At 43.1% G+C, this 25,714-nt stretch overlaps 2 protein-coding genes across 2 annotated transcripts in view; one reads left to right on the top strand and one right to left on the bottom strand.

Annotated features, from left to right (window-relative positions):
* Positions 1 to 25,714, top strand: part of adgra1a (adhesion G protein-coupled receptor A1a) — a 339,338-nt gene that overhangs the window by 77,118 nt on the left and 236,506 nt on the right. The window lies entirely within an intron of this gene.
* Positions 1 to 25,714, bottom strand: part of fmn2b (formin 2b) — a 41,917-nt gene that overhangs the window by 10,276 nt on the left and 5,927 nt on the right. Inside the window, exons 3-16 of the mRNA XM_070990860.1 lie at positions 25,227 to 25,411; positions 24,647 to 24,797; positions 23,333 to 23,344; positions 22,212 to 22,264; positions 19,724 to 20,727; positions 17,935 to 18,076; positions 17,376 to 17,463; positions 16,719 to 16,780; positions 16,026 to 16,117; positions 15,739 to 15,868; positions 10,186 to 10,332; positions 7,669 to 7,728; positions 4,228 to 4,348; positions 3,598 to 3,690 (exon numbers count right to left, since the gene is read on the bottom strand). Of these exons, the coding sequence (XP_070846961.1) occupies positions 3,598 to 3,690; positions 4,228 to 4,348; positions 7,669 to 7,728; positions 10,186 to 10,332; positions 15,739 to 15,868; positions 16,026 to 16,117; positions 16,719 to 16,780; positions 17,376 to 17,463; positions 17,935 to 18,076; positions 19,724 to 20,727; positions 22,212 to 22,264; positions 23,333 to 23,344; positions 24,647 to 24,797; positions 25,227 to 25,411 (2,340 nt within the window). The remainder of the gene's footprint in view (positions 1 to 3,597; positions 3,691 to 4,227; positions 4,349 to 7,668; positions 7,729 to 10,185; positions 10,333 to 15,738; positions 15,869 to 16,025; positions 16,118 to 16,718; positions 16,781 to 17,375; positions 17,464 to 17,934; positions 18,077 to 19,723; positions 20,728 to 22,211; positions 22,265 to 23,332; positions 23,345 to 24,646; positions 24,798 to 25,226; positions 25,412 to 25,714) is intronic.

The following is a 25,714-nucleotide window of genomic DNA, read 5'->3' as shown; positions in this document are numbered from 1 at the left end:
CTGCAGCCTTTGCCCATCCCGTCACGCCCATACACATAGCGGTGGATTTTGTTACTGGTCTGCCCCCCTCCGAAGGTAATAATACCATACTGACTGTGTTTGATCGCTTTTCCAAGGCGGTTCATTTTGTTCCCCTCCCCAAACTCCCTACCGTCTTGGAAACTGCTAACCTGTTAGTCACCCATGTTTTCAGGCTGCACGGAATTCCTCAGGACATTGTGTATGTATGGAAGGCTTTCTGCCGAGCCCTCGGAACCTCCTCCAGCCTCTCGTCCGGATACCACCCACAGTCCAACGGGCAGACCGAGCAAGCCAATCAGAGCCTGGAGTTTTCCCTGTGCTGCGTGGCATCCCGCCTCCCGTCCTCCTGGGCCACACACCTACCTTGGGTGGAATACGCCCACAACACGCTCATCAGCTCAGCCACCGGTTTGTCACCATTCATGATTAACAACGGTTTCCAGCCCCCCTTGTTCCCCAGCCAGGAGTCCGACGCTGCAGTTCCTTCCATCCAAGCTCAGTTTCGCCGGGTCCGACAGGTGTTGCGTGAGACCAGAGCGGCACTAGGGAGGACTGCGGAGCGGAACCGACGGCTTGCAGACCGACACCGGGTTCCCGCACCCAGTTACCAAGTGGGGCAGCAGGTGTGGCTTTCCTCCCGGGACCTCCCCCTCCAGACGGAATCCCGAAAACTCTCCCCGAGGTACATCGGACCCTATCCAGTGGAAGAAATCATTAACCCCAGTGCGGTTCGCCTCCGTCTCCCAGCCTCCCTCAATGTCCACCCTGTTTTCCACATCTCCCTCCTCAAGCCAGTCACAGAGAGCCCCCTCCAGTCTCCCGTACCACCTCCACCGCCCCCGCGTCTCATCGATGGCCACCCGGCCTACACGGTTAACCGGATTCTGGACGTGCGCAGACGGGGTAGCGGTTACCAATATCTGGTCGACTGGGAGGGCTACGGTCCCGAGGAGCACTCCTGGGTAGGACGCTCCCTCATCCTCGACCCGCAACTGCTGTGGGACTTTTATCACAGGTTCCCGGGTAAACCAGGTAGGACGCCAGGTGGTGTCCCTTGAGGGAGGGATACTGTTGTGGTCCTGATTTTGTGTTTTCTGTTTTTTGCTTCGACCGATCTTCTCTCTCCCTCTCTGGTAGTGCGAGTGACAAGGGGCGGAGCGATCTCCTGGAGCGCTGCTCTCCCGGCACACCTGCAGCTCGTTCTGCCTAATTCACCTGGCTTCTTAAGCCGCCCTCTGGTAATCTCCAGTGCTGGAGAATTCTCGCAGATCCCCGCACGTGGAGCGCCTCCCGAGTTCTTCTGCCTCTCGTCACAAGTTGCTCACTTTTCACTTTGCTCCTGGGTCCTGCTTCTCCATTGTCTGGCCGTAACATATATATATTTATATATTTAATCGGCATCTCATCTGACCACATCGAAAGCGCATTCCACACGCGTAATGGTCACTCACCCTGACCGAGTGTACACAGGTGAAACAGGGATGCGAACTAATCAATTAACGTCGCTGTGCCAACCAGAAATAGCCGTGACATCCTACAGAGTATATATACAGCATCTATCCCAGAGCACTCGAGAGACAGAGAGGGACAGACACACGGAAAAAACGTAAGTGATGATCGTTGTCAGCTATTACCCACGTCATTTCATTCCAAATACAAATGTTATCATAGTAATGCTTAACGTTATCTACAAAGATGGAATACATCATTGCTTTGAGGAAGATGAGGAGGAGGAGCAGGAGGCCGAGGATTTACCATCTAAGGACCTCATATTTAGACATGAGTGACGTCACTCTCCTCCTGGGAGAAGTTTGGGCGTCAGACACAGGGGTCGGGCTCAGTCATCCTCGAAACCTGCCATGCGCCTCGCCAGTGGCGTTTTTAAAGGTGAGGCGAGGAGCTGGTGTGACTGGTGAAAATTTGACTCCACGCCTTCTCCCCTCCCTCCTTCCGAGTTGAGCCGCTGGGTGGGACTGAGATGAGAAGGGGGAGTAGTTGCGCCAGCAGCGCAGTGCACGAAAATACCAAAGTCTGCGCCGCCACGCCCCATCACCGAAGCGGACCTGACTAGGGATGACGAGATTCACCGATTCATATCAGTGATCCGATACAAACGTTTGTGATGCGACTGCACCGGTAGATTCAAGGTACATCGGATATAATTTACGGGTGAATTTATGGTGCATCTCTTCTAGCCTGTCTGCATCGGTAAATTCCATGGTTAAATCGATTATTTCATGTTCTAGTACTATTCCCTGCCCTGTCGTGTCCAAGGCAACCTGAATGCACCATCGCTCCTCCTTCACTGACGCAAGCTTGGTTCACAACATAGAGCACAGGTCTCAAACTCATGGCTGCAGGTTTTTCCTCCAACCAATCAAGGGCATGCAGTCTGACCAATCAGCTGTCTGAAGACTGAGATCATCTAATGAAATGAGTCAAGTCTGGTGTGCTGCTGCTTGGTTGGAAAGAAAACCTTCAGCTACTCGGCCCTTTGTGGAATGAGTTTGAGACCTGTGACATAGAGGGAAACGAGAACGACGTTAGCAGCAAGGAGATATTCAGTGCACCGAAAAAGACACACAAATCAAACGTGTGGCAATATTTCGGGTTTTTCAAGCGAGAAGGTAAACTGGACAAAACGCACGCAATCTGCAAACAATGCCGAGCAGCTCTCAATTACGTCAGTAGCACAACGAACCTGGTGATGAAGTTTTATACGTTTTGTAAAATTGTAGAGACAGAGAACATAATTCGGAGTAAGGATTGCTTATTATTAATAAAATTTAATGCTCTGTCTATACATACTGAATTATGTCTTTTTTAAAAATAGGATTTATTAGTTTGCTCAGTAAAAACAAACCAAATATTGCATGCATCTCTCAAATTGATACAGAGAGTAAAGCAGAATTGTGCTATAAGAAATCTGATATGGGCACATTCTCGTACCACAACTTACTGTATTGAACTGGATCATATCATATCGAACTGAATCTCTATGTAAGCAATTCATATCATCAAATCATTTTTGAATCGCATCATATTGTGAACAGGAGCGAATCGCATCGCATCTCATCGACAGAGGCTTCAGTGTATTGTTGATGTATCCTCTCGGTGGCTGCGCATCGAGATGCGTATCGAATCGGCCTCAGTGGTGGAGATATACATCCCTTGACCTGACTTTGCATCGCGCCTCCGCCACACTGGTGGCAGAATCGAAAATAGAGCCCATAATGTCAAACACACAAAAATGTATTTTCTACTTTTGGGGGTTAAACAACTCATAATACAAATAGTACTGTTTAACCTTACTTGCAATTGGATGTGTCCTGTCAACAAAAAGATACACTGTTGTTTCTTCAATAAGACAGCCACAAGATTTTTTTTTTTTTTTTTTTTTTTCATTACAGTTGGCAGAATGTGAACCTCCTCACTCTCACTTTCTGCCTCCCTACATAAAGGACACACTACTACCTGCATTGGTGCTGAATTTTAGCCCTGGAAATAAAGAGTTATGTGTAGATTTGTCGAATATGGAAGTATTTCCTCAGGCTTAAGGGCTGTTTTGTCAGTTACCTTGTGCAAGGAATTCCTCCATCTTGTCTTTAAAAGGCTGCAGGTTATCCTCATCTGAAACCTTGCACACCTTTTCCACTTCTGATGTACATGCTGATGAAATGATGGAGACAATAATTAAGATCAAGCCAAGAGCACGTTTCATCTAAAATACAAGTAGATAGATAATACATTAATACAGTACATAGTTACCAAGGGTGGTTAGACACCTTGATGCTGTGTGTAAAAAGCCTTAAGGATAAAATCATGATATTGTGATACATACATCCTGGAGCCATTTAAACCATTATAGTTTAAAATAATTTAAACTTTGGCATCCCCAGTGATAATATCAAAAATGACACTGGCAGATAGCTATGCATGGTGGACTGGGTACAGCTGAGGTGGTAGCAGCTGCATCTTTGGATTGGGGATTAAGGATTGCAATATAACCTCCCCTCCAGTGAAGGAGACATGAGTATTTGGTTTGTATCTGTGAGAGTACATGTTGTTCAGGATAACCTGGATTTTTCAGAGGCCACAGACTGACTGAGCTAATTATGATGTAAACTGTGTGTGTGTGTGTGTGTGTGTGTGTGTGTGTGTGTGTGTGTGTGTGTGTGTGTGTGTGTGTGTGTGTGTGTGTGTTACCTCTCAAGTCCTTCCTGAGACGAGTCAGGTCTTTCTGAAAGTCTTCAAACTTCATCTGTGAAGCCTGGAACAGGTCGTGAGGCTCAGGGAGTGGGTACACACATGTCTCTCTACCAGCATCCTGATGACGTACAAACAGGCAGACACACGTACACACATTGACATTATGACAAACAAGGACAGTTAATCAGAAATCTGTTACTCTTTTAGGACCACCACAAACGTCTTCTTTAACTTAATGGCTGCCAATGTAATAAATATGAAGTGAGCATTACAGCAGTGTGAAGCAACACTAGAGGGATGTGGAAATGTGGTGGAAAAGATTTACATACAGAATGTCTGATTATGTGTATGTGTATTAGACAGACTGTGGTTGTTGTCTTGAGTTTGCTTTTTTCTTCCTAGTAGCTCTGAATATGAGGTATGTATGAGAGGAAGAATGATATGAGAGCTGACAGACAAAATACGCAAAGGACAGATATAAAAGTCCATGGGCTCTATCTTCGACTCCGCCGCCAGTGCGGTGCAGGATGCACCACTGGCGCAGTGGTATTTTCGTGCAGCACAGGCAGGCGCACGGCACACTTGGTATTTTGGTAAACCGAGGTGTACAGAGGTGTGCCAGGATGGGCGTTGCAGTGCAGTAGGAGGAGGTGTCGGCATAATCAGCCGGCGCATTTGGATTTTCGTCCATTTCGGTCTGCGCCGGGGGCACAAAAGTGCGCTGAAAGCTCGCCACCTCAGACCTGGTCAACACCGCTGGGCAAGTAGATTTTCATAAACCAGCGGAGTCGTGTGCTCATGTCCCCAATACCTCACAATCAGGTTTCCAAAGTGTCTGATATTTCACTGCGATCAATAATTAGCAACAGCCGCAATTCAATGCAACTATCTGAGTCAGCACATACAGTCAGACCTAAATTTATATATTTTGATCCGTATCTCATCTGAACACATCGAAAGCGCGTTCGGCACACGTAATGGTCATTCAACCTGACCGAGTGTACACAGGTGAAACAGGGATGCAAACTAATCAATTAACATCGCTGTGCCAACCAGAAACAGTCGTGGCATCCAACAGAGCATATATACTGCATCTATCTCAGAGCACTCAAGAGACAGAGAGAGACAGACACATGGAAAAAAACGTAAGTGATGATCGTTGTCCGTTATTACCCACGTCATTTCATTCCAAATACAAATGTTATCATAGTAATGCTTAATGTTATCTACAAAGATGGAGTACATCATTGCTTTGAGGAGGATGAGGAGGAGGCCGAGGATTTACCATCTAAGGACCTCATATTTAGACATCAGAATCAGAATCAGAAATCCTTTATTTATCCCTGAGGAGAAATTGTTTTTGTTGCAGTGCTCCTTACAGGAATAGAATTAGAATAAATTAAAAATTAAAATTAAAAAGAGAGAGAACTATATATATAAAAAGAATATATAAAAACAAAATATTTATATTGAGAATATATTTGTGTGTGTGTGTGTGTGTGTGTGTGTGTGTGTGTGTGTGTGTGTGTGTGTGTGTGTACACCCGAAGCGGACCTGACTTTGCACCGGCAGCGGAGTCGAAAATGGAGCCCCAAGGCTCCAAGGGCTCTATTTTCGACTCCGCCGGCGCGGCGCAGGCGCGGCGCAAAGTCAGGTCCGCTGCGCCGATGGGGCGTGGCGGCGCAGACTTTGGTATTTTCGTGAGCTGCGCCGCTGGCGCATCTCCTCCTCCTTCTCATTTCAGTCCCACCCAGCGGCGCAACTCGGAAAGAGGGAGGGGAGAAGGCGTGGAGTGGGTTTGGCACAGCCGAGTCAAATCTTCACCAATCACAGCAGCTCCTCGCCTCACCTTTAAGAACGCTGCTGGAGGCGCATGGCAAGTTTCCAGGAGACTGACGTCACTCATGTCTCCTGACATCCCTTTGTATTACTTTGCACAACCGTTTGTATATACTGTTTAATTTTTCTCAGTTTCTATATATATGTATATATTGTGTTCTATATTTTGTGGTATATTTTGTTTATATATTTATATTTTCAATATAAATATTTTGTTTTTATATTTGCTTTTTATATATATAGTTCTCTTTCTTTTCTTTCTTCTCTAATTTTATTCTAATTCTATTCTTGTAAGGAGCACTGCAACAAAAACAATTTCCCCTTGGGAATAAATAAAGGATTTCTGATTCTGATTCTGATGTCTAAATATGAGGTCCTTAAATGGTAAATCCTCGGCCTCCTCTTCATCCTCCTCAAAGCAATGATGCACTCCATCGTTGTAGATAACGTTAAGCATTACAATGATAACATTTGTATTTGGAATGAAATGACGTGGGTAATAGCGGACAACGATCATCACTTACGTTTTTCCATGTGTCTGTCTCTCTCTGTCTCTCGAGTGCTCTGAGATAGATGCAGTATATATGCTCTGTAGGATGTCACGGCTGTTTCTGGTTGGCACAGCAACGTTACCCGATTAGTTCGCATCCCTGTTTCACCTGTGTGCATTCGGTCAGGGTGAGTGACCATGACGCGTGCCGAACGCGCTTGTATGTGCTGACTCAGACAGTTGCATTGAATCGTCGCTGTTGCTAATTATTGATCGCAGTGAGCGTTCGATGACTGACCGAGCACTGCTGAAAACACCGTTAAAACCACGCTGCCGTCTTGTTGACGGTGTAATATATGGCGTCATCACGTTTTCAGTGGATAGCCTATTACCTAGCAGCCACACATCCAGAGAGGTGTCCCCCTGAAAGACTGTAGGGATGCTAGAATTCGCCGGATGAACGAGTCATGTGCCGACCCGGGGAAAGTGGCATACACGTTTGTCACCAGGCAATTTGAGTCACAGATCACCAGACATCCCTGTTTCACCTGTGTACATTCGGTCTAGTTGAGCGTGCCGAACGCGCTTTCGATGTGGTCAGATGAGATACTGATCAAAATATATAAATTTAGGTCTGACTGTATGTGCTGACTCAGATAGTTGCATTGAATCGCTGCTGTTGCTAATAATTGATCGCAGTGAAATGCCAGACACTGTGGAAACCTGCCTGTGAGGTGTTGGTGACGTGAGCAGACAACTCCGCCGGTTTACAAAAATCCACTTGCGCCGCCGGCGCACAGAGTTGACCAGGTCTGAGGTGGCGAGCTTTCAGCGCACTTTTACGCCGCCGGCGCAGACCAAATAGTCGAAAATTCCGATGCGCCGGCTCATTATGCCGACACCTCCCCCCTACAGCGCCGCAACGCTCATCCTGGCGCACCTCTGTACGCCTCGGTCTACCAAAATACCAAATGCGCCGTGCGCCTGCCTGCGCCGCTCGAAAATACCACTGCGCCGGCGGCGCAGCCTGCGCCGCGCTGGCGGCGGAGTCGAAAATAGAGCCCCAAGAGTTACAGTATAGTAGGAAGTATAATAAACAAAAAGCTTACCTCATCGAAGTGTCTGAGGTAGTATGCAACAATGTAAGACAGAAGACTTTTCATGCTGTCCTGCACATGGAGAAAAGAAAAACAAGGCAATTTCACAGGAGTGGAGTGGAGTTTCCAGTAGTTAAGTCCCATGTGAGCAAAAGTAATCAGCTGCACACCATACAAACCAATACAATATTAAAATGTCAACTATTCTTTGATACCTTGTTTTAATGACAATATTACACTCTGTATGTCTGAAATGAAAAACCTCTAGACAAGACCATATCTTTTCTTTGTTTGCCTTTATTGGACAGGAAATGCAGAGAGACAGGAAACATGAGGGGGAGGGATGTGACTTGCAACAAAGACATGGCTGTAATTGAACCTTGTGTTGTGGTCCTGTTTTCTGTTGTGTTTTTGGTTTTGCTCCCACTGATTTTCTCTCTCCCTCTCCTGTAGTGCGAGTGTCGAGGGGCGGGGCGATCTCCTGGAGCGCTGATTCTCCTGGCACACCTGCAGCTCGTTCTGCCTAATCATCCAGCTTCTTAAACCACCCTCTCGTAGTCTCCTGTGCCAGATTATTCTCTCTGCTTCTGTGATGGGCTGCCTGAGATCATCTGCCCCTCGTCACGAGTTAATCTTCAGAGAGAGTTTTCTCAAGTTCTTTAGGTTTGTTCTCTGTCACCTTTTGTTGTACTTTGGTCGTGGCTTTTTCCCTATTGAAGGTGATTTTCTGTTTGGAGTTTTTGGTTGGTACTTTTGCCCAGTGAGTATTTCTGTTGTTACTTTGTTCCTTCTGTTGTTCCTAAAGAACTGATTTCCTGTTGTTACTTTGTTAATAAATCATCGTTTTTGGATAATGACGGTAGACTTAGGCAGTCTGAGGGTCATGCACAAAAAAGTAAAAAACAAAAGGGCATCATTGGATTCATGCATTTATGGTGAAACCGTTCCAAACACTGGATAAGATTACTTTTTTTTTTTAAGTAAAACTACTTCTCTGTAGTAACAACACACAGGGAAATATTAAGAATTTTAGTATTTTTCGAGGCATGTTGAGGCCAGTTCATTTTCTAGCATGTAGGGCAGCCTGTATGGCACTGCATCATGTTTACTCCACTGGAAGGGCATCAAGAGGGCACTTGAAGTTGATGAAGTTTTGTCTACCATGGGGGAATTCAGGAGGCACTGTTGCTGCTTTTTGTTACCATTATAGGAGTACCCAGGGGCTTTGGTGATCGTCCAAAGTCCACCAGTAGCTAGACTGTCACCTTTCACATCCCTGATCAACAGAGCTGTCAGTCACTGTGCTACTGCTTTTACACCAGACATTTAACATAAAGTATGATTAATATGATGCACTAGGCTGAAAAAAAATCTCATGGCGTCCAGTGTTGCTGCTTGCAGCTTTTTCAGTATCACCAACCTGTAGAGTCCCTGCAGTTCTAGAAGCCACAGCATTTGATGCATGCACCACCAGTTTTCTTCCCTTTTAAAAATGTTACTAACAACACAGTAATATTACAATACACCCCCAGTTTTAGACCATTTATTGAGGTTTTCTCTAAACATGAACCACACCTCAATTATTAATAATGATCATTGTGTCTGCTTCTTTGTTAAATGACATTTACTTGACTGAGTGAAGGCCAAAGACACACTGAACACATGAAAAGAAAAAAGTCAAAATATGAAATTAAAATGTGATTATAAACAAATGTTGTCAGCATTTGCTGGAGATACTGAAAATAAAAGCCCTGGTTTTGAAATCCAACTTTAGGAAGTTCTTCACCTGGATTTAACAGTGAATGAACGGAATCTGCAATGTGTCATTACTATTAATAAAATTGCTGAATTCATGCTGAAGCTTGCCAACTACCTTAGCTATAGCTGTTTCCAGAGCATTACAAAAGATAGGCTGACATTCATTGATGGTAGCTAGCTAACGTTAGCTTAGTAACATTAAGTTAACCACTGCATGGGGTTATCACAACGTTAACATTAAAACTCAAATTAGCTGAGGTGTCGTTAGGTTTAACCAACACTGTTGAGAGAACAGCTTTACCCTGATCCTCTCTCTACGTGACTCTGGGTATAATGTAGCCACTGACTGTCATTTAAACTCGCACGTGTACACCTAAAACTATGGATCTTGAACTGCTGCGTCTAGAACAGCTGGGGGTCTTTGGCTGTGAAGGCAAAAGTCTCTCAGCTTTCTCGATAACTGCTTATCCAAACAACTTCAGACTCAACAATGGGCTTCCTCTGGTCCTCAGTGATGTACCCTTTAAGTGTGAAGTCAGTCGGATGAATGGCTATAGAGAAATTCAAAGCATCAGTCATGCATACTGAGAGAGATACCTTCCTTTATAGTTAGATAAAGCAGTTGAGTAAGATTAGTTCATAACTCATAGAAATGATGATGTCCATAATAAAGAGCCAATGTAAATCTATATGTTAAGACATGATTTTTAAAATGCACAAATATAATCAGCCCAAAAAGAATTTTAATATGTTCCAGCACTCTTTACTCACACTGCTCTTGACATCTTTGAGTTTGGGCAGGATGTCGAGGGTGAAGCCATCAGCTTGGCCTCTGGTTCGATTACCACCATTCATGAAGTTACCAAAGGCCAGAACCAGACCTAGAACCTGCTTCACTGTGTCACTGTCCTGCAACACCTGCAGAGGGGAAATCAACAGAAGAATGACACAAAGTATTGGAAAAAATGCTAAAAAGTTTAATCATATTTAAGAGACACTTTCTATATGGGGCAAACAAATAGTTTTTGGAAACATTCACACTAAGGGCTCTATTCTCGACTCCGCCGGTGCGGCACAGGCTGTGCACCCCGCACAGTGGTATTTTCGTGCAGCGCAGGCAGGTGCACGGCGCACTTGGTATTTTGGTAAACCAAGGCATACAGAGGTGCGCCAGGATGGGTGTTGCGGCGCAGTAGGGGGAGGTGTCAGCATAATCAGCCAGTGCATTTGGATTTTCGTCCCATTTCGGTCTGCGCCCGCGGCGCAAAAGTGCGTTGAAAGCTCGCCACCCCAGACCTGGTCAACTCTGTGCACCAGCCGCGCACCGCCGGGTAAGTGGACTTTCATAAACCGGCAGAGTCGTTCGCTCACATCACCAATACCTCACAGGCAGGTTTCCACAGTGTCTGGCATTTCACTGCGATCAATAATTAGCAACAGCCAAATTAAAATTTTGTTTTAGTCTTAGTCACTCACTAAAAATAATATTAGTTTTAGTCTTAGTCGCGTCATTGAAAATTGCAGTTGGTTTAAAGCTGCAGTATGTAACTTGTATAAAAGTACTTTCTTGTCATATTTGCTAAAACTGTCCCTATGCACAGGCAGCAGTACATGAAACATGTAATCTGTGAAAAAAGAATGGCTCCATTGGTCCCACCTACTGCTCCTACTGTGACTTGCAAGCATCCACTGCGCCCGACACAAAACAACCAATCAGAGCCAGAGGAGCATCTGAGGGAGTGTCTGACATCTATCAATCACTACTCACACAAGCTGCAAACCGCCCCCTCCCTCTGCTCCTGCTGCTGGCTGCCGCTCAGTCAAACAGTTCTGTGAGTGGCGTCAGGAGGCGAGTGAAAGCTATGGCGGAGCAACAGCCACCGCAAAGGAGAAATTGCCCATACCGCCACTGCCAACAACAGCATATACGGCTAAGACAACAAATAACCATAAAGCTAATATGGTGATTGTTAGAGTAACACTCCGCAGCGTGTACGGTATGTTATTGACTGTGATGTAGTGGCTGGGCAGAGTTAGCTTGTTTCTAATGCTAAGGCTAACTTTACTGGTTGTCACAGCAGCTGCGCAGATGCCGCAGGGAGGAGGGGCTTGGAGGCAGGTCATGGGTGCAGCGAAGAGGGAGGGGGTGGCATTATTGGTGTGTTGGTTCAAATTTTCAGGCTAAGTCTGCTCTCTTCTCGATCTTACATACTGCAGCTTTAAGTCACATTTTAGTCTTTTATTTTGTTTTCGTCAAGGTTTAGTTTGTGAAATCCAGTTTTTGTTTAATTTTAGTCAAATGTTTCAGTCATAATTTTCTCAATTTCATGATACTGTAATGGATTTTGAACCATGTATTTAGTCAGTATGCTAAGAATGTGTTACTGACTTACCGTACTTATCATATAAACTAAATCATATAATCAAATCAAATCAAACTTTATTTATATGGCCCTTTTCATACTTAAAAGCAACACAAAGAGCCTCACTGAAGCTAATAACAACAAAGAAGAAAACCCAGCCCTCCCGCCCCCATAAAAACATACAGAGACATATAGAGACACAGACTCAGAGACACACACGCACACACGCACGCACGCACACACACAACCGCGCACACACCCATACAGACAAGGCAAGGAATAAGCCACCTTTGGGGGCCATCCCCACTGAGAGGGCCCCCGGCCCATGACTAGGGAGTGCCGTCTGAGACCACCCCGACGCAGGCAGACAGGAGGCCCCACACTAAGGTGCAGAGGCCTCCAGTCATCCAGGCCAGAGACGTCCCCTCGGCAGTGCCCCCATCAGTAGACCAAAAGCAGCTCCCAGTGTGGGGGCCCCCATGAGGAAACACTGCAACTAAAAACCAAGGGCCCCCATGAGGAAACACTGGAGCTAAAAACCAAAGGACTAAGACATAAAATAAAATAAAATAAAATAAAATAAAATAAAATAAAATAAAATAAAATAAATAGTAATTAAACATGTTGTTAAAACATGCAACTAAAATAAGATACAAATAAAAATTAAATACGATAAGAAGCCTGATTAAAGGAATAAGATAAGTCAAACAAATCAATTGAAAGCCTGATTAAAAAGGTGGGTCTTGTAAAAACATCAGCAGTCTCTGCGGTACTGAGGTTCTCCAGCAGACTGTTCCACAATTAGGGGCCATAATAACTAAAAGCCGTGTGTTTTAGCTCTTACTTTTGGTATAGTTAAGAGGCCAGTGCCAGAGGACGTCAGGGTCCGCGAGGGTTGATAGGGTAAAAGTAGGTCAGATAAATAAGAAGGAGACAGTTAAGACATTTAAAAAGCCAAAAGCCAATGCAGCAATTTTAAAACTGGTGGTCCTCGTCAGCACTTGTGTGGCTGAATTCTGTAATAATTGAAGATTGGAGATACTCTTTTTGGGAAGACCAGAAAGCAGGGCATTACAGTAATCTAAGCGACAAGAGAGCATGCATCAGCACCTCTGTGCTGGCCTGAGAGAGAAACAGGCGGACTCTGGCTATATTCTTAAGATGGTAAAAACCTATCTTTGTTAGGTTTTTGATGTGTGGAATAAAAGTAAGCTCAGAGTCAAAAATCACACCCAGACTTTTTACAGAATGTGTTGGTTTAAGATCTTGTAGTTTTGGTAAAAGTTTCTCTCTCTGGCCTTCAGGACCAGTGACTAAGACCTCTGTTTTGTCCTGGTTGAGCTGAAGGAAATTTTCTGCCATCCATGATTTGATGTCTAAAATGCAGTTAAAAAGGGTATCAATTGGCCGTGTGTCATCAGGAGACACGGCAATGTACAATTGTGTATCATCAGCATAACTATGGAAGCTGATGCCGTGCCTCCCGATGACATCCCCGAGGGGTAACATGTAAAGATTAAAAAGAGTTGGACCTAAAATTGACCCATGGGGAACCCCACACTTGATCTCATGGGTTCCACAGCAGAGCAGAACAGCAGATGCATCGGTGCCAAGCCATGTCTCTGTAAGGAGAATGCCATCTAGATTTTTGTCTAAAATTAAATCATTTATGATGAAAGATTTGTTTAAAAGAGAGTGCACATTCAGCACTCAGCGAATTTGATATCTGTGCTGAGTGTGTGCTCATCATGGTGTTTTAAGGGAATGTTAAAAACAGTGGTGGGTCTAAAAATATTCCTGGGTTTTAAATGTCTGTGTGAAGTGATGGTTCTGGTGTGAATGTCCTGAGTTTTTGGTGGCAGAGAGGGGGTTACTGATGGACAGGTGTGTATGGTGTGGGTGAAACATGTAGTGGGCGAGGGTGAGGGTGAGTGTGGGGCAGAGGGTTTGTGTGCATGAGTGATACCAGTTAGTCAGGCGGTGGCTGAAGTGCAGGACCAGACAGTGAGGTCATTGTTGACTGATAAAAGCCGTGAACCCTCCTGATTGGGGTGGAGATTGTTTTTAACAAGACTCCTCCTCTTTTTTCGGATGGAATATAAGAGGAAATTTCATCTCTCCTCTTCCTTCCCACCAGATATGCTGGTGAAAATAAGGCACTCATCTTTGAGTGGCCAGCAGCAGCTAAAGTAGTTTCTTTCGTCTTTAAACTAGCTACCTAGGACAACATGTGAACGTTAGCTTGCCTTGTTGTTATCTATCAGCGGGCACCTGACATGCGCCTGGCATGCACCAAACAGGGGGAAAAAACATCCAATAGGATGGGTCAGTGAGAGAATTTGACTTGTACTTGCAGAAGTGATTGGTTAAAAAAGAAAACAACAACCAGGTTGTCTGCCCGAACACAGACAACATTTTTGTCTCATCTACTCGTCAGGGCATGATGAACAGATATTTCATCTCGTCTAGTTGTCAGGGCATGATGAACAGAGATTTCATCTCGTCTAGTTGTCAGGGCATGATGAACAGAGATTTCGCTGTAATTTTTGTCATCAATATTTTTTTCATTTTGTCGCTTCAATTTAGTCATGCAATAAAATGACATCAACAAATACCTATCGTCAGAACTTTCATTGACAAAATTAACACCAGTGTTGGGAAAGTTTGAACTAGTGAAATGAACTAGTTCAGTTCATAATTCAAAATTTTGAACTAAGTTCACCGTTCCAAAAATGAACTAGTTCATAGTTCTTTTTTTCCATATGTTGATGCGAGCTATTATTTTTCAACATTATTGACACAGCCCATATAGAACCACAGTCAGCAATTATTTTATCAGTTTTAACAGTGTAACTATGCATCAGATTTCATCTTCATATCCAATTTTGAATAATTATCCAACCAGGGTTTACATTAGCATTGAGGGGACAGCATTTCCCCATTGCTGCTTTAACGCTTTGTTGTCCACAATAGTAGCTGCTGCAGCTTTCACCCCATGTGACTGAAGTGCGAATTTTCTTTTTGAAAGCCGGCGGGCAAAGTTTGAACAGAAATGAAAAGATTTTTCCCATCCTCACCGACCTTGTCATAAAACTTTAAATGATCATACGACAGCTCTTTGCTGCTTTGTTGCCTCCATGCTGCTTTTTGTTTTGATGACGCATGCGACACTGGTGGCTGGTGTTGCCAGATTGGATGTTTTTTCCGCTACATATTAAGGCCTGTTTACGGCATGTTTTAGCCGGGTTTTCGGATTTCTACAGAAATCTGGCACCCTATTAAATGAAGTTAAACTGAGAGAAACTGAGACAGTTCACAGTAACATTCATTAGGCACTAATACAGTAATTCAGTTCACGTTTGCCCCAAATATGAACGAGTTCATGAACTATCGTTCAATGAACGTGTTCAGGCACAACACTGATTAACACTGCTCTGCTGAGTATGCAAACGCTAAGGTGCAGAGCTGGTGCCAGGACATGGTTAGCCTAGCTTAGCAGAATGACTGGAAATAAGGTGAAACTGGTACTCAGGCTTTGTCCAAAGTTCAAAACACACCTACCAACACCTCTAAAGCTCACTGATTAATTTGTTGTATTGTTTGGTTAAATGTTAAAAACATCCATTTGTGGTCTGAGAGGTTCTGTGCTTGATGCATTGATTATGTGCAGTTTTGTCATCATTGTGAGGTTGCCATAGTATCATCAGGCCTGTACAGACACCAAAGATTGTTAAGAAATGGTTTCAGGATGCAAGTTTCCCTGAATCCATAAATTGTGTGAATATGGATTATAACTACTCTCAGTAGCTTAACTCATAGTGTAATCAGTTCTCTCTTGTCAAGAGTCATCTTACAGTACCAAGTCAAGTCAGGCAATAAGATGATTAGCCTCAAAATCCCTGCAGCCTCCATCCTCTGCCTGCATGACCTGCAGTGTGTTTATTTTTGGAGTTTGACCCACCTTGCATAACCTCTGCAGTATGTCCAGTTTTCTCGTTATGGACGACATGCACTCGGAGAAGCTGGACTGGAAGAGGATGCAAAAGACTCTGCCAGAGAAGTTTGGGATCAGGGAGAGCTGGTGGAGAAATCTGCAAGAAAAGAGGAAATACCAGCCGCTTCAGATCCCATGACCTATGACCTCTGTTATCGCTCTACTTGTTCTCTTCTTCTCTTCTGTGTGTTTCTTCACAGAATGACACACGGCATCCGCCATGATTGAGTATCAGAGGAATAACACCAACTCACTGCTCAGGTTTATCCAGAGGTTTGGCATTCTCCTTGTCTTTTGAGGACTTGATGTGCTTTTCAATCTTGTCCAGCTCTTCCTGTTGCGCCCTCTGAGGGAGAGACACAAAAGACTGTCTTCACCTGTGTCCTTATTCACAAAATTCACCCTAACAGTAAAGATAATACACCAAGGGTGTATAGTTAACTTCCTTTTTTTGTTCGTTATTTAGAATACCAGCATGCAACTGTCTTTTTCACCTCACACTATTGTTGGAAGTGAATAATCTAGCTGTTAGTAAACAAGAAAATAATGTACTATAACTGTACACAGGAGCCTCTGGAAAATCAGTGTTGATACCAAGTAGATTAGTCTGGTAAAATAAAAGTTAAAAATAAAAAAACAGGAAGTTATGCAAAGTCAACATGGACTACAGAAGCAGTAAATCAGTTACCAGCAACGAAAAGGAATGTGCTGGTACAAACCACCACTCAAAACTGGAAACCAAGGAAGCAAATGCCCAGACTTTCTGTCCAAGAAAGTATACGCAAACAGACCAGCAGTCAAAGCTGGATTACCAGCAGGACATTTAAGCAATGGGATTTTAAGGGTCTCAGACCCCTGCACACTCCCAAAGCTCCCGGATTGATTCTGATTCTGTTAAAGTCAAGACAAGTAAAATAAAATGACTGTGGAGAGTTTGTGTTGCTCACATTTTCATACAGTGCCTGTAGGGTCTCCAGATCAACTACTGTGTTGTCCAAGTTCAAAACAGCTTAAAGACAGAGAGAGGGAGAGGTCACAGGTCACAATGGTGAACAATGATCACTCTATTCATTAACAATGTTCTTTTATTTTGTACACTATGATGAAAGAAAATGGAAAGCTCCAGAAAAAGGCAGCCCGGAAAAGATGAAATAATGTAGAAACAGAAAGAACGATGAGGAGCAAGTCAAGTCTCAGTCTATACCCCAGTGTTTAGGTCATGGGTCAATTTGATTTTAATACTTACGGAGAGAAGACTCTCTGCTAAAATGTTTTGATGACATGCAAAACAAAATATCAGAAACAGAAGCGCAGAGCACCTCACATAAACGTGCACATCAACAAATCCTGTCAGCCAGTGTTTGGTGCAAAGAATAATACTGCAAAGTGTCCAGTCCAAAAAGCAGAAAAAAATATAGTTTTGCCTTCAAGACTTTTGAATATGAGACATAATGACTTGCTGAGACAGATCTTCTCTCAGTGTATCTAGGTGGCAAACACCTATCTAATGTTCTGATGTTCAGTGAAGCATCGAAAACCTGTAGAACTGTATGCAGATATAAAGCTATTACAAATAACTAAAGCTAACATACTGATGAACTTACCATGCTGGATATCTTTCATGTCAAGATGCAGGGAGGACATGAGTATTCCTACTGCCTGAGAACGCTTGTTGTTTAGGAGCTTCATAACCTGTAAAACACACAAACATGAGGTCAGATTCGAACACTCAAATGTAGCTATGCTATTGCAGCACATCCTATGCATCACAGGCCGTGCTGCTGTGCAATTGATTTTGCTGCATGTTCACTGATGGCTGAAAATGGCTGTCAAACTACTAAGAGTTGGCAGTAAAGGATAAAAAATATGTAAATCATATATGAAATCATCCTCTGGGGACCATGAATATCCACAGAAATGATATTTTTTGCAGATGAAAATACTGCACTGTGAAATGTCTTAAAATGTCATACATGATTATGGAAATTCTTCATATTACATCATATTGTCTGTCAGATATGGATTTTATTTTACTTATTCTTTATTTTTACAATATCAAGCATTCCATATCACACACAGAGAAATGAATACTAAAAATCTATGACTGCTTGTTGTTGCCCTTATAATTGTGACAATAGTACTTGTGCATGCAAACACACAGACCTGTTTAGCCTTGGACTTGGTGATTGTGTCAGAGAGCGGCTGCTTCTTCACCTTCACAGCCGTTTTAGAAAACAACTCTACAAACTCCTCAAAGTCCACCTCAGGCTCCTCAATATTCTCCCACACCAAAGAAGAAACCTCCCTGAAAAGCACAAAAGAGGACAGAAGATAAAATATGAAAATGTGATTATCCTCCCCGTCTTTCTGGCCTCAAAATGGTGTTGCAATTTGCATAGATTTGTGATCCGTTGAAAAATTGACAGGAAATCTCATAAAATCCGATGAAATTAACATCACATGATGTGTTAAAATCCAGTCTAAACATTAGAGTAGTAGATGGCTCACACATAGCATTGCAAAATTAGCTTTGTTTGTAGAATATAGAACAACTCTGTGTATTACATCCTGTTCTTCCTACTTATTTTGAAATTTTAAGGAAAGAGAGCTTGTTCCTCAGGGAATTTCTAACGTGTTTTTTGTTCAAATATTCAATGGGCTGTATTTCAGCCTTGATATCTCCAAGTAGTGTGATGCTGGTGGGTGGGTTTGAGCATGGGAGACACAAGAAACTGTACAATTTATGGATAACACTGGTGGTAATCAAGGCTGCTCTTACACACTGACCCCTCCTTGATCAGGCTGTTCCATTATAGCCAGTTGCTCTTTATTTATTATTAGTGTTGGGTACTTGATGAGAAAAAAGTTACTCCTTCTTTAAAACCGTGTACATGGTTTGGCATGTTTTACTCCTTCAAACTGATATTATTCACATGATTGCCCAATGTTTCCTAAAGCACATCGCATGATGGAAATTCACTTGTGAACTTATTTTACCTTATTGTTGGGCTATTCAAATTCAGTCAAGGATGTGAACTTTAAAACGTTTTTTAATAGTCTGTAGCTGAACATATCAGGGAGGGAGAGGCTCTGAAATATAGGTTATCAGAGAGGGAAAACAAACCCAGAGGCCACACAAGCAGACATAGACGTGGCCAAAAGGGGCATTTTTTCTTGTCTGGAGCTGTCAAAAAATGCCCCTCTCTTAGAAAATATGAATACAAATGCTAACAGTGACATTTGTAAACACCACTGATGTGCATTCAATTTATAGTTGAGCAACAACACTAAAGTAACTTTCTAACATAACTTTCCAAACAAGACAAACTGTTAACTCTTGACTTAAATGATAAGGTTTGTGAGATTCTATATTTTTCTGTTTTTAATCGAATCTCATGTGTAGACCAAAACCAATTAGAAATGTACCAAGAAGTATTGTCAAAGCCTAGTAAAGTATCTTTTTCCCCTGTGCTATAAGTTATAAGAGGTGACACTGTTGCACTCTGTAAGATGTGTCTTCATTACCATTAACACACACACTGCAGTCTATTTTGGTTCAGTCACACCATCGTGCTACTCCAAATATTCACTGGAGGATTAATCCACTGCTGTAAATAGCCTCCACCAATTTTTTTAGGAAATCACTTTTTAAAAATGAAACTATGTATTTGTAAGATGTTTTTGAAGATTTACATCTTCATTAGGAAACCAATAGTTCTAATAGTTATTTTTCAGGTTATCATGTCTTCAGGTGATTTTAGTAGAAAACCATTAGGATTTTAGCACCAAACTCAAACGAGATCAGATCTGTTTTAAAAATTGTGACTTCTTGTTGCATCAGATATTTTCACTATGAAGTCATTCACCATGATCATGTTTGGGCTCAAAATACAAGTAACTTTAACCAAACTGCAGCACCATCTTGAGGCTATCTGGGCTACAACATCTTTACTTTTTGCTATGCAGCTGGATCCTGGTCCAATAGAGGGGCTTCATGGGTCTGGGAGGCTCCACCACAGCTTTCCTCGGTGGTTTCTCTTGGGTCAGACCCAGAGCATACAGCCCCAATGGTAAAGGAGGAGGCAGGGAGCCCAAAGCCCCCGGAAGTGCTGGAGGAACACAGATGGCTCCTGGTGGAGGAGGAGGAGGTCCACAGCCTGGAGGTGGTGGTGGTGGTGGTGGTGGTGGTGGAGGTGGCCCTCTCATTCCTGGCAATGGAGGAGGAGGTGGAGCAATGCCACCAGGGAGAGGAGGAGGAGGGGGTGGGGGTGGAGCAAGGCCACCAGGAAGCAGAGGAGGAGGTGGGGGTGGAGCAAGCCCACCAGGAAGCGGAGGAGGAGGAGGAGGTGGGGGTGGAGCAATGCCACTAGGAAGTGGAGGAGGCGGTGGGGGTGGAGGTGGAGGTGGAAGAACTGCTGAACCAGGAGGTAATGGTGGAGGAGGTGGAGGAGCTGGCATTGAGCCTCCTGGTAATGGTGGAGGAGGAGGTGGAGGAGGTGCCACAGTCTGTCCTGGTACAGGATGAGCAGGTACTGCTCCCCCTGCAGGGGGTGGAGGTGGAGGAGGCTGCAGCTGACATGAACACAGGATACCATCCTGCCTGGGTGGAGGCTGCAGGAAGCCATTGACTTCACCCGGCTCACTACAAGGCACTTTGAACTTAAAGCTGTCATCCATGGGTGAGGTCTGCACTGACTTGGCCTCCAAGCAGCCCAGAGCGGGAGCTGTTTCAGTCTGCAGGTGAGCATCACACACCACCCTCAGCAGGCTGTCCTCTCCTCCACACTCCCTGTCTGTGGTGGAGGTGGTGGGTTTCATACTGTCTCTGTCCATCAGAGGGGGCTGTCGCTCCAGCTCAGCAATCTTAGTCCTGAGGTCTTCTATGGTTTGTTCCAGTTGTTGGATGACATTGACGTGTTTTTCTTTTAGTTTTGTTGAAGAAAGGACACATTCCTCCTGCAAATCAAAAGAAATCATGAGGTAGAGCAAAAATGAGAAAAGCACTGTTTTTAGTAGAATGTGCTTTTGGAATCAGCAAATGAAGAATCACAATCACAAATGAACACTGACCCCATTAGCTCAATAAAACACACAGAGGATACAGGATGAATATCTACCTAGCAGGTATACAGTTCTGATCTTTATGTCCTAGATATGTTTATATCTGTACTGAATTTATGGCAAAGGTGAGAACACCAATGGAACCAAACTAAAATATTTCACTTCCCAGTAAATCACTCCTAAAATACACAATTATATGAATCACCAGGACAAATTTCTGTCAAATCAATATTAATTCAAATTTTGAGGGGAAATTTGAGGGGATGTCCTATTAAGTGTGATTAGGACTTCCTCAGGAACTTTTTTGCATAGCCATGCTAGTGGCATGCAACGTCTGTCAATTAATCTAATCTACCAATTTGGTCCAGTATCAATTATCTCAATAACTTTTGAATGGCTGCCATAAAACTGCAGGCCCATGAGGATGGATCCTAATGGGTTTGGTGATCTCCTTACCCTTCACTAGCAACATCAGGTCAGCTGTAGGCCATTTTGTGTTTTGTTAGCAAATGTTAACATATTTACATGTTATACTCTAGCTGGTAAACATGATGTTCAACTTCTCCACCCTGTTTGACATCAACATGTTAGCATTGTCTGTGTGAGCATGTTAGCATGCAGACTAGCAATTAGCTCTAAGCGTTGCTGTGCCTAAGCACAGCCTCACAGAGTTGCTAGCATGGCTGTAGACTCTTCATCTTAACTTCACCAGGTCTAATAGTCTTGCTCTCTGCCAGCTGCCACACCATGTGTAGCAGCAGTGATATACTGAGACCACTATTGTACCAAACTACGTCACATCTGGTACACAATCAAATCATCACACCCAGCTGTGATGTCGGGTGTGATCAGAACAGACACATCCTCCAACCTATAGAAGCCAGTGAAGCTATGTTGTTCTTCCAAAATGGACTTTCTAATTCTCTTTAAATAAAACTACTCATAATGAGCTTTAATAAATTAATAGAAAAAAAAAATAGACAGAATTTCTTAATGTGATAACACGACATCAGCGGAATTCAATTCAATTCAATTAGTTTCTCAGATAGTGGACAGGTCGTTCTTCAGTCTAGGTGCCCTGTATAAAGTATTGCTTATTGAAACTGAAAGCACTGGGCTTTCAGAACATTTCTAACTGAATCTTGCATTCCACACTACAGTGTGTTCATGGATTTTCAAATCAGATTCAAATCTGTCACACTAACTACAGTCCATTGAGACATTTCTTACTGCAGAAGAAAACACTGTATAGACACTATGAAACCCTGTACAGAATTCACTTTGTGCTCTGTACACTAATCTGTTTTCTGCTGACATTTTGCTAAAAATAATATTAGCCTCAGGTTTTAAGTAGAGTAGAGAAAATAAAAGTGACTGACCACTTGGCTTTCCTTCTGTTGTTGCCTCAAATCCAAGATGGCTGCATGGTGTTCTGAGCAAATAGACACATCAGCAGGTCAGTACAACACAGTACAATAGAGACACCTTTCTGAAGGCGCACAAGTCTCCTGTAGGTAACTGTGAAACAGATTAATGTATGAAGTTATATATTACATAGGTTGATCAAACTTACATACAGTATACATGCTGGTTAGGCATTATATTGATTGATTGATTGATGGGCACTTAACTCAGCACCAGTATTTCCCAGTGATATTGTGAACAGCCAGTTATACTCGGCAGCATCATCCCTTTTTTTATTAGGTCAAAATACGTTGTAATCGTAATCTGATCTCCTGACTTTGAATATCTCCTTGAGCCAATTAGCTATAGCTGGTCTTTAGTAACTTAATGCAAGCTTGAAAAGTAGTATGTTTCTTTGGGTTTTTGCACCAGTAACCACACCCTACAGAGACGTCACTGGAGATATCATGATAAATGCCTGTACATAAATTCTATTTAGCTGAGCAACATGGTTATTAATAAGATCATGATCATTTATGATGGAAAACAATTTCTCCTTATTTTTCCTCTATTCAGACAGGCTTGGAACAGTCTCCTAAATGTATTGATAAACCAAATAAGACAGAGACAGCAGAATCCCAAATTATTACAGTAAGTGCTCAGCAGAACATCACCATATTGTACATGCAGTATTCTCTACTGAGAGGGAGAACATTTCTGCTAGTTCACATCTCAAACTACAAAATACAATACCTAAATTACAATAGTGTGGTTGTTTTGTGTTTTGTACTTTTGAGATTGAGTGAACATCAGTTAAAGCCACTAAAACAGTGCAGCAATTGTGCCAAGACAGATTAGGCACAAGGATAAGCTAAAGTAAGGGGCCAAAGTGGAAACCAATATTGTACTTTGGGAGCAGGTCAGCATTTATACCAGCTAGGACAGGCAGGTTTGTTTCAAGTTACGATATTATCAAACTGGCAGACGAATCTTCGCCTGGGGCCTAACAACATGCCAATCTGCTAGCATTTGCATATTCTTTGGTTTTGAGTCACCACAAAAATACAGCCCACAATATACAGAAATTCTGACTCACCTTGATTGTCCTCTAAAAATGGCAAAACATGAATGTGAAGATCCCCCAGTCAGATCAAGATAGGAAAAGGGGGGAAAGGAATAAAGAAGCAGACAAAGATCAGGGTCTTTGCATAAACTGAATGGAGATCAGGAATCAGTGAGTTTTAAATACATGGATATCTTGGCTTTCACACCAGTAACAATGTTCTCTTCTCCTACTAGTCAACACTTTGCCTTTTTACTTCTCTATGTTTAATCCCTTTTTAGAAGGTGGACTACTGAAAACAAGGTACCAATGTCAGAGAAAAAGACTGATAACACACGTCTCTAAAACGCTTTAAAATATATGCCACATGCACACACATATTCACATGCTGATGGGACAGCCATCAGGAGTAATTTGGGGTTCTGTATCTGGCTCAAGGACACTTCAACATGCAGGCTGGAGAAGTCAGGCATTGAACCATCGACCTTCTGACAACCTTCTCCAACTCCTGAACCACAGTTGCCCTTGAATCAAGTCAAGCTGATTCTTGGAAACCTCTGAACAACACTGAAACATGTCTGTCTGTCTCTCTCTCTCTCTCTCTCTCTCTCTCTCTCTCTCTCTCTCTGACTGCATTTCTGTCTGTCTGTCTGTCTGTCTGTCTGTCTGTCTGTCTGTCTGTCTGTCTGTCTCACTCTCCCTCTCTTGCTCTTCCTCTCTCACCCAACCGGTCGAGGCAGATGGCCGCCCACCCAGAGTCTGGTTCTGCTCGAGGTTTCTGCCTGTTAAAAGGAAGTTTTTCCTCGCCACTGTCGCCAAGTGCTTGCTCATGGGGGAATTGTTGGTTTCTTTGTAGATAAAAGAGCTTGGTCTGTACCAGCTCTATATGGAAAGTGTCCTGAGACAACTTCTGTTGTGATTTGGCGCTATACAAATAAAATTGAATTGAATTGAATTGAAACTGCCAATCTCAAGCAAAGACCATTGTAGAGTTTGTACACCTTGTTTGTATGTAGCTCAAGACACAATGTCTTTGTATTACAGCCACAGATCTACAACTACAATCTACACTACGTGTACAGTCTAAACACTGTTGACTGTAAACTCTGTACAGGTTATAAGAAATGAAAAGTGGGTACAACACAACTAGTCCAAACGGTTATCAGTGGATGCAGATTCCGAAGAAATCCCATAGGGTTATCACTTTTAAAGTCAGAAATGTCAGACTCATGCCAATCATTTACTGACAACAAAGATAAGAGCTACAAATTAGGAAGACACAGGGTGGCTAGTCAACGAGACAGCTTATGACATATACAATCAAGCATGTGCAATTGTTGTTCTTACCTGCCTCTGTGGATTTGAGTCCAGTCCTACTGTCTCCATCTGGCCTGGCTGGAGGCCAGGGGCCCTTCAGCTGCCCTGGTAGTTTCCCTTCGAAAGGATCCATTGAGTGAGTTGGCTGATTGACTGCTGCCCATGTATACAGCTGGTCATGCTGGAGAAACAAAGCTATTTTAAAATGGTTTATATTTCATGACAATTGACATTCAATCCACTCATTTCTGTCACCATGATAGTGAAAGAGTGGATTAGATGTTACTAATACCCCATGCTTCTTTGCTAATGCATGGACAACCTCAACTAGCCACACAACTACAACTGGCCAAATCAATCAGAATCAATCAGATACCGACTGATGCACTGAAGGTACGCTCTGATGATGATTTGAGAATTTATATTGAAACTCTATTATATGAAACAGTTCATTCACAAATTGAATTATAATGCCTTATTAACATTACATTCTAATGGAAGTTTAAACACAAGTCCTCTATCATTGTGAACATATAAAAAAACAACTTGCAACAAACATAACCTGCATACAAAGTTTGGGGAAAATGTGGGCTAGGATTTGACTACATACATCAAACTTGGCTGATGTTGTGGAGGTGATGTGGGCAGTGCTGCCTCCCAGCTGCTCTCTGAAGCAGTCAGTGAAAGGCAGCAGGAGACCCATGGCCAGGATCCTGGAGCAGAGCCTCTCAGCCTCCTCTGGCTCCTCCTGCTGCTGCTGCTGCTGCAAGAACAGCTTCTCCAGTAGAGTTCGACCTGGACAGCCAGTGATGAAAACAAAGGCTTATGTTTGTATACTGTAAGTGCCAACCTGGGAACCACAAGTACTCATGAATAGTAAAACTGATTGCTTCATTAAATCCTTACAAGCAAAGTAAGTTCCACTGTGAGGTCAAGATCATATTTTACAGTGTCTGCTTGACGCAAATAAGCAACTGCTATATGTCAGTGTTGTGTTCACAACCTGTTTCTGCTGCCCCAAGTAGCCAGAAAAATAGTTATTGTAGGTTTAAGGTTATGGTACACCATGTGAAATTCTTTATGCTTTGGAGAAGCAGA

The sequence above is a fragment of the Chaetodon trifascialis genome, chromosome 21, assembly GCF_039877785.1.
Source record: "Chaetodon trifascialis isolate fChaTrf1 chromosome 21, fChaTrf1.hap1, whole genome shotgun sequence".
In the NCBI taxonomy this organism is placed as follows: Eukaryota; Metazoa; Chordata; class Actinopteri; order Chaetodontiformes; family Chaetodontidae; genus Chaetodon; species Chaetodon trifascialis.
Note: the sequence above shows the minus strand (reverse complement) of the source record. Positions and strands in the feature narration are given on the sequence as shown.